Genomic DNA, 12,063 nt, shown 5'->3' on the forward strand with positions numbered 1-12,063 from the left:
AATCGAAGGTCAGAGATCAGAAGCATCAAAGCCACCTCGCGTTGATGGCTCGCGAAGAAGAATCGGAGGGCGAATCGAAAGACGGGTTCGAACCCGAATCGAGCCACGAGTCCGTACTCATTTCCGAAGGGCCCGAAGAGGTATATCTTAATTTAAATAAGAATTTTTTTAAAAAAAATTATTGCTTGTTTAGATAAGAAATTAACTGCAACTGAAAATGAAAATAAATTGCTCCTTGAGGAAAACCAGAACCTCAAGGAACAAATCACAAATTCTAATCCAACTCAAGACCCAACACTTGAGGAGGAAAATTCAACATTAAAAGCAGAAATTAATAAATTAAAAGGACTTTTAGAAAAATTTACAACAAGATCTAAAAATTTAGATCTTATTTTAAATAGTCAAAAAGGTGTCTACAATAAAACCGGGCTTGGCTACAAGTCAAGTTTAAATAAAACATTTAAATCACTGATAACCCAACACAAACAACAAACTAAAGCTTGGGTTCCAAAGGCATGCTTAACCACGCAAGTAGGAATTAACTAATATTACATACCCAAAAATAAAATATATTATATAAAATCTGATAAACCAAATCAAAACTCAAAACACAAAACTAGACTAACTAAATCAAAATTGAAATATTTTAAAATCCACAAAAAATTAGACTATCATCAAGTTAAATATAATTATAAAAGTAATAGACATAAACCTAGAACTAAAACTTGATAATATAGGCCAATAATTCAGGGGGAGGCTCTAGAATAGCTAGCACCTCTGAAACTAACCTACCCAACAGGGTAATCATAAACTAACCAACCTGGCAGGGTAATTAGGACTAGCTTAAAGGGATAACAGTTTAACTTGACCAACGGTACTTGTGAAGTTTTGGATGATAGTACGTTAGGAAAACTTTGTCTATGTATGTTCAGCAAGATATGACTTCGACCTCGTGCATTTGGCTTAGTGGAACTAACCGAAGCTACCTTTTACGGATCCTAACCAGTTAGACCAAGGTTTTGTATTAAGTTCAGTGGATAGGACTATTTGAAAAACCTCGAAGGCATGGTTACTTTAATGATGTCCAAGTGACTCACCATAGCCTAGAAGTTTATCCAAAGAATGTCTATTTGTTGAGCCCAAAGCTAAACTTGAATCTAATACAAAATTAAACCAAAACCTAAAAATTGACTTTAACTCATCTCAAAAAATTATAGGATTCTCTGATTGAAAATTTAGATCGAGTGAGATTACTAAGGACCAAAATCAAATTCATATTAATATTAAATTAAAATAAATTAAATTAACTTATAAACTATTTTAAAATATTTTTAAAATTTATTTTAACTTAAAAGAATTATTTTGAAAATTATTTTAACTTAAAAATTATTTTGAAAATTATTTTAACTTAAAAAATTATTTTAACTTAAAATTTTCTTTTAAAAATTATTTTAGCTTAAAAATTATTTTAACTTAAAAAATTATTTTAGAATTTATTTTAACTTAAAAAATTTTATCTTAAAAATTATTTTAACTTAAAAAATTATTTTAAAAATTATTTTAACTTAAAAAATTATTTTAATAACTTAAAAATTATTTTTAAAAAATATTTTAGCTTAAAAATTATTTTGAAAATTATTTTAACTTAAAAAAATTATTTTAAAAATTATTTTAACTTAAAAAATTAGTTTAAATATTATTTTTTTTAAAAAAAATTAACTTAAAAATTATTTTAACTTAATAATTATTTTAAAAAATTATTTTAACTTAATAATTATTTTAAAAAATTATTTTAACTTAAAAATCATTTAAAAAAAATATTTTAACTTAAAAATTATTTTAAAAATTTATTTTAACTTAAAAAAATTATTTTAACTTAAAGAAATATTTTAACTTAAAAAATTATTTTAAATATTATTTTAAAATCTTGTTAACTTAAAAATCTTTTAACTTAAAAAAAGGTCAAAAACCAGGGGCGGGCGCCCATGGTATTTCCTTTCAGGGCGCCCGGAAGGTAATCCAGGTGCCCCGCCCCGGCTCCCATTCCGGGCGCCCGGACCGCCTTATATAAGGGCCGGCAAGGGCGCCCCCTCTCCTTGCACCTCACCTTTCAATTTCTTGCAAAGGTTCTCACCGAGCCTTAACGCGAAAGGGGTTGATAATTAAAATTTTCCTTCTTTCTTCGGTCATTTCTAGTATTCTTATTTACAATGCCTCGGTAAAATTTTTTTCCTTCTCAAGTTTCTAAAATGCTTCATTTTAATATTTTATGCTTAGTTTAGTTTTTCTTTAATAATTTAGGAAACATTCTAGATCTGGTGTTGGGTCCTCTACTGCTAGTACCGACCCTAGGTTCCCTACTGACGAACTTAGGATTAGGTTTAAGTCTACTATTTATATGCCTATCAGGACTATGTGTTTAGATAGACAGTTTTTCTTGCGCTCCTGCATTCCAGCTGTAGAGGTCATTGACTACTATAGTTTGCAGAACCTTGTTTACTATACCAGTTCAGTAAACATTGGTTTGTGTGCTAAATTATACAACAACTTAGCCAGGGTAGATGATCTTACATATACTACTAGGGTAGCTGGTAGTGATATCACGCTATCCCCTACCATCATCCGGACCTTTTTAGGCCTACGACCATCTACATGCACTTTTCAGTGCTACCCTTCTAGGGATCTTTTATTTGGTGATCCTTACTCGTACATTACTCTTGATATGATTTATTCATATTTTTTTAGGGGAGAGTGAGTACCCACTGTTACTATGTTTAGGTCAGTATCCCTTCGAGTTCACGACTATGTACTCTATAGGATTTTAGTCTCCTGCATTTTGCCATAGATTAGATATAGATATTAACCTACATATCTTTCATACTATTATCTACTCGGCTGGAGTCACCACCGCCGCACAAGTTCACATACCGTACTGTCACATTTTGACGGCATATATTGCCTCCCTACGTATTGACGTCACCAGAGGTGATGTCTGAGTCCTGACTGAGTTTGACGTTGTAGAATCTAGGAACTTCTCTTTGGGAGGTATCCATATAGATAATGAGGGTGTCTTATCTTGGCGGAGGGGGGCATAGTGCCAGCCTGACCCAGATGCCCAGGAGGAGGAGGTAGAGCAGAATGAGTTTATGATCGCACTATTCGACGAGGTCACTCTGGCCCCGACATCACCTCCAGCCCGAGCACCACGTCCCACTCCTCACACTCTAGGCGGCCGAGTTGCCGGACTTGAGCTATCTATGACGAGTCTCCGTCAGAAAGTCTCCGATTTTCATCGAGGTATGCGGCAGGGGGTCACCGACCTACGACGGGAGATTTATTAAATAATTCTTATTTTATTTTAATAAATTAATTAAAACCTTATTCTTTATATGTTAAATATGTTTTCCATTAGTGTATCTCGCCGTCGCCAACTTATTCTCTTCCTTGCATCTTCCTCTTCTAGGATTGCTCGCCGAGCATCTCCTGTCCTCTCTTAATGGAAAATCGTTTATTCTTTTTCCTCATATTGTCATATTGCACATCCTTATTTTCGACTACAGACGCCTGTGACCAAATCACAGCGACCTACTACTACCTCCTTGGCCGCAGCCGCAACTGGTGCCATTGTTGGTATTAAGGGAATGTTTTAGATAATTAACCACAACGTGTGTGATTTTATGAAAACTACTTTGTCGAGCTTTTTTGAAGTTTCGTGTGTTAGTATTTCTATTACAATGTACATTTGTTGTTTGAGTAAACATGGACATAATAAGCCCTATTATATGGAGAAGTACTACTACTAATGCTCACATAGTGCAATAACTTAATTCACAAACATTGTAATTAGTGGTAGAATTACCAAAGTTAAAGAATGCTAGCTTATATTGTAATGATATTGAATCAAATGAGATTATCAATATCAATCATTTACAGTAAAATATAAGTGATTTTATAGTTGATGACAATGATTTTGAAGATGACACATTAGAAGAGTATGATGAAGAAGATGATGGTATTATTGAAATTGATGATGATGATGATGATGGTATTGACATTAAACTAATGGCATGACTAAATATATTTATATAAATTAATATTTGTTTATTCTATTTATATTGTCTAGTCCATTTATTATGATTGTATTCATTTATTCATGTCATTAATTTTTCTTATTATTTTACAGGATGTCTAGTTTGGATGTTAGCATTGGGTTGCAATCATTGTAACTCAAGAATCCCCCCTTAAACGAAGGACCGCCCCCTCAAACCTATCTGCTTGATGTCATCTGATTCTTAGCCCACCAAGACTTTCCTGTCCCTCGGTCTAACCGACCTACTAGGACTTCTTTACCTAGCCACAACTAGGACTTTTCTGTCTAGTATATGGTTATCTTGATCCAGATATGGGAGCCTTCACTTCATTTATTAGAGGTCAATATTCCACCCATATGGATCAATTGGACCATAACTCTTGTGTACAATTGATGGTTAGTCCTTCTGGCAGTTCGGACTCTAATACCACTTGTTGGTCCCAGACCGACAAGAGGGGGATGAATTGTTTGCAAGTTAGAAATCTACCCTTCTCACAACTTTCGACTTTGATTAGAAAACACTTGTTAGAAAATCAGAAATAAATAGTATAAAAAAAGCTACTAGATTTATAATGCTCTGGTCAAACTAAAGAAGTAATACAAGTGTTGTTAAACTAAGTGAAATATGGCTCTATTTATAGTTCTCTAGTCAAACTTATCCATTATTGATATGATAGACTCCAGGCGCTTGGATGGTGATCCGAGTGCCTCCAATGTGGCAAAGTTTATCTCCACACAATGGCTTTGCAATGGTTGAAAGATAGAATTTTTCATGTCCATGTGCCTGAACCATCTCCGATGATAAAATGCATCGTAAAATGTAAACTTTCTTGTAGTGGCTGGCGCATACCATCAAGAGGCATGCGAAACAACACCTGATGATATGCTATCGACGATGGGGGCACAACCGGGAGGTTGGTCGGATTCATAGGTGCTTGCGGGAAGGCGACTAAGAGAGGTTGGATTGGCAGGAACCTGGTCGGGCCTTCTACTTAAGTACCATGCTCGGCCTGATGGCTAGTCGTAGACATAGCGAGATCATTCGACAAAGGTCACTCGGTCGTTGTTTGTTGTTATTGCACCATTCTAGCCACTCGGGCAGCTATTAACAACTCTAAATCTTCCTGAGACAAAGTTATTGTGGTGAGTTGTCTAGTCTTGTCCATCTTCACATCTCAAATGCAGGTAAAGTTCTTACAGATGGAGTCAAATATGATCCAGTCTGAAAGCGGATAAAATGACTAGTTGAAAAGGTTGCTCTAATATTGACTGCTTGAAAACTCCGATTTAGAAAAGCAGCTTCGAGCAGTCTTGTATGTCACAAGAAATGTTAGTGACTGAGCCAGAGAAGGGATCCCAGTGTAGGCCCTCCGACGCTCAAGTTAGTGATTGAATTGCATAGAGGAACAGTGAGAAGAACAATAGATAATAATGTGTAAAAATGTCTAGCATCACGTATCACTACCTGTGGAATGAGACCCCCTTTTATAATGTTATTGTTTATCTGTAGACGGATCTCAAAGCGTGTACAAAAAAGGATAGATCATAAAGATGTTATGACACCTGATTCGGTGGTAAGGACGGGGGACCCTCGTTGGCAGGAGGTCAACGACACGTGGAGGTCAATGGTCAAGAGGGTCAACCTCAGGGCCAGGCCGAGCGGACAGATGTCACGCCGAGCGGACCGTGGGGCCAACCAAGCATCCGGCTGACCGAACATCCGGCCAAGGATCCTTGGACCGGACGAAAGATAGCCCGACCAGGGGTCGGGTTTCCGACGCTCAAGGTAAAAGAGTCTATGGCCGGGCAGACGGGCCGCTCATACGAGTCGCAGAACAATAAGGCGCAATTCCATCCGAGCACGAACAGGGCTTCCCCGCCCGAGCCGAGGTATGTGCATTCTCGGGAGCCAATGAGTGTCGCGCGGCTGTTCCGCTCGGCTCGGAAGCAGACAAGAGCGCTAGGAGACAAAAAGGACAACTGGTAACTTCATCCTCGAGATATATGCCGCCGACAAATAGCACGGTCGGCGGCCGAAGCAGACAGAGTATTGTACGGTGGAAGTTTCCACCGTCACATTCGGGATATGCTCGGACGATTGCGGAATGGCGTCAGGCATGCTTTTCTGACAAAGTCCTACTGAGGTATGTTTGGGGAAGCGTGCATGCATCGAGAAGCGTGCCCGCTCCTCCACGGGGTCTTATATAAGGACCCCCAGACTTCGACGGAAGTATGCAATCTTGATCACTGTAGCCACAGTATCGTTACTCTGTTTCTTCGTTGTCTGACTTGAGCGTCGGAGGGTCATCGCCGGAAAACCCCTCCCGGCTTGGCTTCTTTGCAAGTTCGCCGGAGATCTACACCACCAGTTGGAGACAGCGGAGAGTGCCACGTCCCCAGCGTCCGTCGACTCAGCGCTCGGACAGGATCAACACCTTTCCTAAAATAGACCCACAATCTCTATATTTGGCATAAAGGAAGCTTCTAATGTACAACTTGCATGCAGAATATTCTCTATCCTTGATGACACAAAATGTCAAAAAGGAATATAAGATCATAGGGTTGAGGGACCCACCATATGCTTACATGACCGGCGGACTGAGTTCTTCCTATGACCCGATCAGCAATCGCTTATAAGAACTAGCTGATCAGACTTATAGAGTGTTGTCAGGAACTCGTCTTTCACTCTACCCATTTGTTTATCTAAAGGGTTCAATCGGACTGGGCGCCCATTCTGTCGGATCGGACTATAGTTTCTATCGGCTGGACTACTCGATCCGGCTAGTTAGTCGTACTATCTTCAAGTGGAAAATAAGTCTTGGCTCCACAAAGTGTTGACTCATCTGGAATTATTCATTGATATTTAGTGATTTGACGTCCAACTGGACCATTGGTCTAGTTGAATAACTTGATGGATTCGGCGTCCGACCGAACCATTGGGCAGGTCGGATAACCTCTCGACCGCAATGATCGATTGCGCTCATTTTAAAGATTGATCCTTCCTTGACTATGACCGCTATATCAACTGATCGTCTTGACTTTGACCTCCTCTAGAAGCCCCACATCATTCCCGTATCAACAACAATCTCTAAAATTTTCTCAATGGATGATGCTCTTGTACTACCACTGTCCTCTACCTCTTGTCATCCCATTAGAAGCCAAATTCCCTCTGGCTTTACTGTCCAGCATTAACCGTGATTTACTTCCTCTGGAATCTTGTGGGGCCGGGGCCAGGGTGTTGGAATGTATACTGAAAGCCTAAGCTTTGTAAACATTTATTATGAATAAAGAATCACATTTGGTCTAATTGTCTACATTTGTTTGTAGTTGTTCATTTAATTTATATTGTAGATAACATAGTATGTGGTGTCACATACAGAAGATGATGTTATCAGTACCTTATAAATTATAAACAGTAGCTCACGACCAAAATGGAAAAGGAACAAACCATTAGAAGGTCGTAGTGTAATTAGGTATTAGTTTATCTTGACTATATAATTACACTAGTACACTCAGAGTGTATTGAGTAGGACCATTTGAGATCGTTTCTTTTATACTGACTTTATAAAGGAACAAAGACCTCAGTTATTATGGAAGTGTGTGCTCTTAATCCTAATATAATAACAAGCACATATATTTGATATTTATTTCTTTAATTTATCAATGGGTGAGATTTAGTTCGTTGAATCAATAAACCCGATAAGTTGGAAATGGTATTACTTATAGTGTGTGTTGTTGATTATAGAAGGAAACTGTGTCCTAGAGATACTAGGTTGATAATGTCCTCAAGAGGAGCTCATAAAGATTGTCATGTTAAACCCTGCAGGTGGACTTAGTCCGACATAACAATAAGGTTGAGTGGTACTACTCTTGGACTTAGATATTAATTAAATGAGTTGTCAGTAACTCACTTAATTAGTGGACATTCGATATCTTAAACACAGGGAGACTAACACACTCATAATAAGAAGGAGCCCAAAAATGTAATTTGGGATTGGTGAGGTAGTTCAATGATAGTTCTCTAGTGGAATGAATTACCATTGATAAAATTAAGTTGTGTGTTCGGGGCGAACACGGGATGCTTAATTTTATCGGGAGACCAAAACTAATTCCTCCTCTCGGTCCCTATCGTAGCCTCTTATTTATAGAGTTTTATACCCACCTATACCCACCTTCTATACCCACCAATAGGGGGCCAACCAAGCTAGGGCCGGCCTAGGTATATTATTGGGTGGTCGGCCCTAGCTTGAACCCAAGCTAGTAGGGCCGGCCAAAATAAATTAAAAAAGAAATTTAATTTTAATTTTTATTATAATGTGGAAGATATAATTTAAAGAGAATTAGAATTAAAATATCTCTCTTGTAAAAGATTTACAAAAGATTAAAGAAAGAGATTAGATCTCTTTCCTTATTTGTAGATTGGAGAGATGTTTTATTTTCTCTTTAAAATTATTCACATGTTAATAAAATTAAAATTATAGATATTTCCTTTTATTAACCATGAAGAGATTTTAAAGAGAAATTTTATTTTAAAAATTTCCGGAAACAAATTAGGAAGTTTTAATTGTTGATTAAAACTTGTCCTCTTTTGTTTTCCAATGATGTGGCTGGCCACTTGAAATTGATTTGGGAAATTTTATTTTATTTCTCTCAATTAAATCAAGTCAAGGAAATTAAGGAAAATTTATTGTAATTAAATTTCCTAATTTGCCTAGGCCAAGGAATATAAAAGAAGGGGTGAGGGTGCCTTCATGACACAATCTCTATTGTTTTCTCTCCCCTTTTCCTTGGTGTTGTGGCCGACCATTATCTCCCTCTTTTCCTGTTGTGGTGGCAGAATACTTTTTCTTTCTTGGAGTTCTTGTGGTGGCCGGATACTACTTGGAGAAGAAGAAGAAGAATGAGAGAAAGTTAGCATCTCTTGGAGCTTGGTTAGTATTTTGATTTTCTTCTTTGGTAAAGTTCTTCCTTTGTGGCCGAACCTTGCTTGGAGGAGAAGAAGGTGGTTGGTGGTTTCTCATCTTGGTAGATCGTTGCCCACACAACGTCCGAGGTTAGAAGAGGAATACGGTAGAAGATCAAGAGGTTTTTCTACAAGGTATAATTAGTAATTTTTATTTCCGGATCATGCTAGTTATTTATGGAAATAATACCAAATACAAGAGGCTTATGATCTAGTATTTCGAATATGTTTTTCGATGTTGTGTTCTTTTGTTTTCTTTCTTTTCCTTGTGATTTGATTGTTCTCTTTGGTTAACCTAAAGTTATTTTAGGAAATTAAATATTAGCTTTCTATTAAAGGTTTTGTCTAGTCGGTGGTGGTTGCTCCCATATCCAAGAAGATCATGTGCCTCGCCACGTCAGTACTGGGAACCTTTTATGGAAATTAGTATTTAATGGAATTAATAACTTAAGGAGACTTGGGTCGAACGTGTTAAGTTCCGCAGGAGATCCAAGTTAAAACCTAAAAGAACAAATAGATTAAGTTTTGGATCAAACGTGTTAAGTTCCGCAGGCGATCCAAAATTTAATTTAAAAGAACACATGGTAGCTAAGAAAAAGGTTCAGACCTTTGTACAAAATTTTTGTACAGTGGAACCTCTAAGTTTTCCGAGTAGCAACCAACACAGGGGGCCGCTAGGATGGTGGTTCCACCTTTTGCCAATTAGAAGCCAAATTCCTATTGTACGACCATGCTTTAGTAATCTTATTAGATAAAAAGTAATTACTAATGAATTAAATGCTTTAATTGAGAAACAATAGATTGTACATGGAACATAGTTGAGCTAGTAACTCTCTACAAAAAGGCTGGTATCGGTTATATATATTCATATCCAAAATCAAAACAAAGTTGAAGGATCCATTGATCATGAATCTTACCTCGCGGTGGCAAAAGGATATATGCAACCAAAAATATGGTGTAGATTTTCAAGAAGCCTTTGTGACGCTAGAGTCACCACTATTTACACCTTCTTTGCGGTTGCTTTTTATTTCTCAATCATAAGTATATATATGTGCCACAACTTATAGTTTCTCATCTCTCTCACTCGCTCGCCAAGCCTTTTCATCTCCATTTAACTCTTTATAAATTCAAACAAGCTTTTCGCAACAACTTTATTTGTTCATAAAACTAATCAAGGCATCATTATCGAAGATGGCTTAGCAAGTATTGAAGAACTCAAGAAGCTAGTCCCTAAACATTCAAATGGCAAACATGAGAACCCTAAAATACTTTCTAGAAATATTTACAGTGTTTTTTTTTCTTTCTCATAGATCAAAATATACAACAGATCGACCTAACAAATTATTTATCTATAATTCATGAGTAATTCTCATTCATGCAACACAATATTAATGTGTATTTTAGAAGCATTTATTCATCCATAGTTTTGTTTATAATAATGAGAATAAGATATAGTTTAAAAATATTATATTGCAGTAAAAAATATTGATTAACACATTAGTGTTAATTAACTGCTATATTATAATACTCAGTTGATTATCAAACCAAAACTAAACTATTTTAGGGACTTTCAGCAAAGATTATAGTTTTGAATCAACTTTGTGTTGAATTTGTGTTCATTTTGAGTAGATAATAATAAACAATTTGCAGAGAAATACAGATATTAATTTGCATGTGTGCGTGCATAGATTAGATTAAATGAAACTCATCTTTAGATTTGGGTGTTAGATTAGATTTTGTGTACATGAGGAAAACATATGGGACCACTGTATCTGAACTTCTGCACCTATTAATTAAAGTGAAATATAGATTATTTTGATCTTTTAAAAACACTCTTATTATTATTATTTTTAAATTATTGAAGATTGTATTGTAACGTGAAATTTTTCTTAATGAATTATATTATGAGAATAATTTGTTAACTAATTAATATATGTGAAGAAAAGGGAAATTGAAGATTTAGGAGTAATTCTATGTTATGATCCAATTCTCATGTTGATTGATTAATGAAAGAACTTACAAATGCAAATCCAAACTCAAGCTGTTCTTGGAATTACTCAAATCGAAGTCGCTCGGCGAAGCTAAGGAAGAAGACGAGGAGGAAGAAGAGCCGATACGGCCGCCGCCGCCGCCACGGCCTGCGCCGGCGATGGTGCCTCCTTCAGCGGGCGCGAAGAGAGGCTGCAGGGGCGGCTGGGGGTGGTCATGTAACGGGACTCTCCAAAGCCCCGGAAGTGGCGCCGTCGTCGTCGCCGTGCCGTAGAGGAGGCGAGCGTTATCTGTCCACGGAGGAGACGGGTAGTGCGTGGTGGGCGGCGGCGGAGGTGGCGGCGAAAGGGGGTGGTGGAATCGGGCGGCGCAGGGGTTGCCGCGGCCGGCCGGGAAGTCGAGGTACGCCAGCTGGGATCCGTAGCCGCTGGGGAAGAAGGCGGCCGCGGCGGCGGTGTGTTGGCGGAAATGGTGCGCGGCGGCGGCGGCCATGGCGGCGGACTGGAGGTGCGCGCGCTTCGCGTGCTGTCGCTCGCGCTTGTGCGCGTTCTGGTGGCCGCCGAGCGCCTGCGACGTCGGGAACTTGCGGCAGCAGTAGTGGCACTCGAACCTGCGCGCGCTCTCCGCCCCTCCGCCGGCAGATGAGGGCGGCGCGGGCTGTTCCGCGCTGTCCTCCTGAGACGACGCCTCATCGCCAGCCGGGAAGTCTATCCCGAACAGCCTCACTCCGGATCCCCCCGTGCTCGACGAACCGTCATGCCCCGGGACCGCCGCTGCCGCCGCGCGGAGAAATGGAAGCTCAGAGAAGGCGTCGACAGTGCCCGCCTTCATGAAGTTTAGCGTCGTCGTCGTCGGCTGTGCTGCGCTCTCTCGGTCAGCCATGGAGCTAGGAGATGGAAGATCAAGAGGAAAAGCAAGAAGAGGAGAAGCAACTGAAACAGGAGAGAAGCACTGACTATTGCGCTCTTTATTTCTCTCCTCGATCGAAGCCATTGAATTGTGCAAAAGTGTGCCTTGTGGT

The 12,063-nt window shown here is 38.7% G+C and overlaps 1 protein-coding gene across 1 annotated transcript; it reads right to left on the bottom strand.

The window, feature by feature from the left end:
• Window positions 1-11,069: 11,069 nt before the first annotated feature.
• Window positions 11,070-12,035, bottom strand: LOC122050372 (zinc finger protein 6-like). Its single transcript, XM_042611278.1, has one exon. It carries the CDS (start codon window positions 12,033-12,035, stop codon window positions 11,070-11,072), a length of 966 nt encoding a protein of 321 aa, XP_042467212.1.
• Between the last annotated feature and the right edge of the window lie 28 nt (window positions 12,036-12,063).

The sequence above is a fragment of the Zingiber officinale genome, chromosome 3A, assembly GCF_018446385.1.
Source record: "Zingiber officinale cultivar Zhangliang chromosome 3A, Zo_v1.1, whole genome shotgun sequence".
Taxonomy (NCBI): Eukaryota; Viridiplantae; Streptophyta; class Magnoliopsida; order Zingiberales; family Zingiberaceae; genus Zingiber; species Zingiber officinale.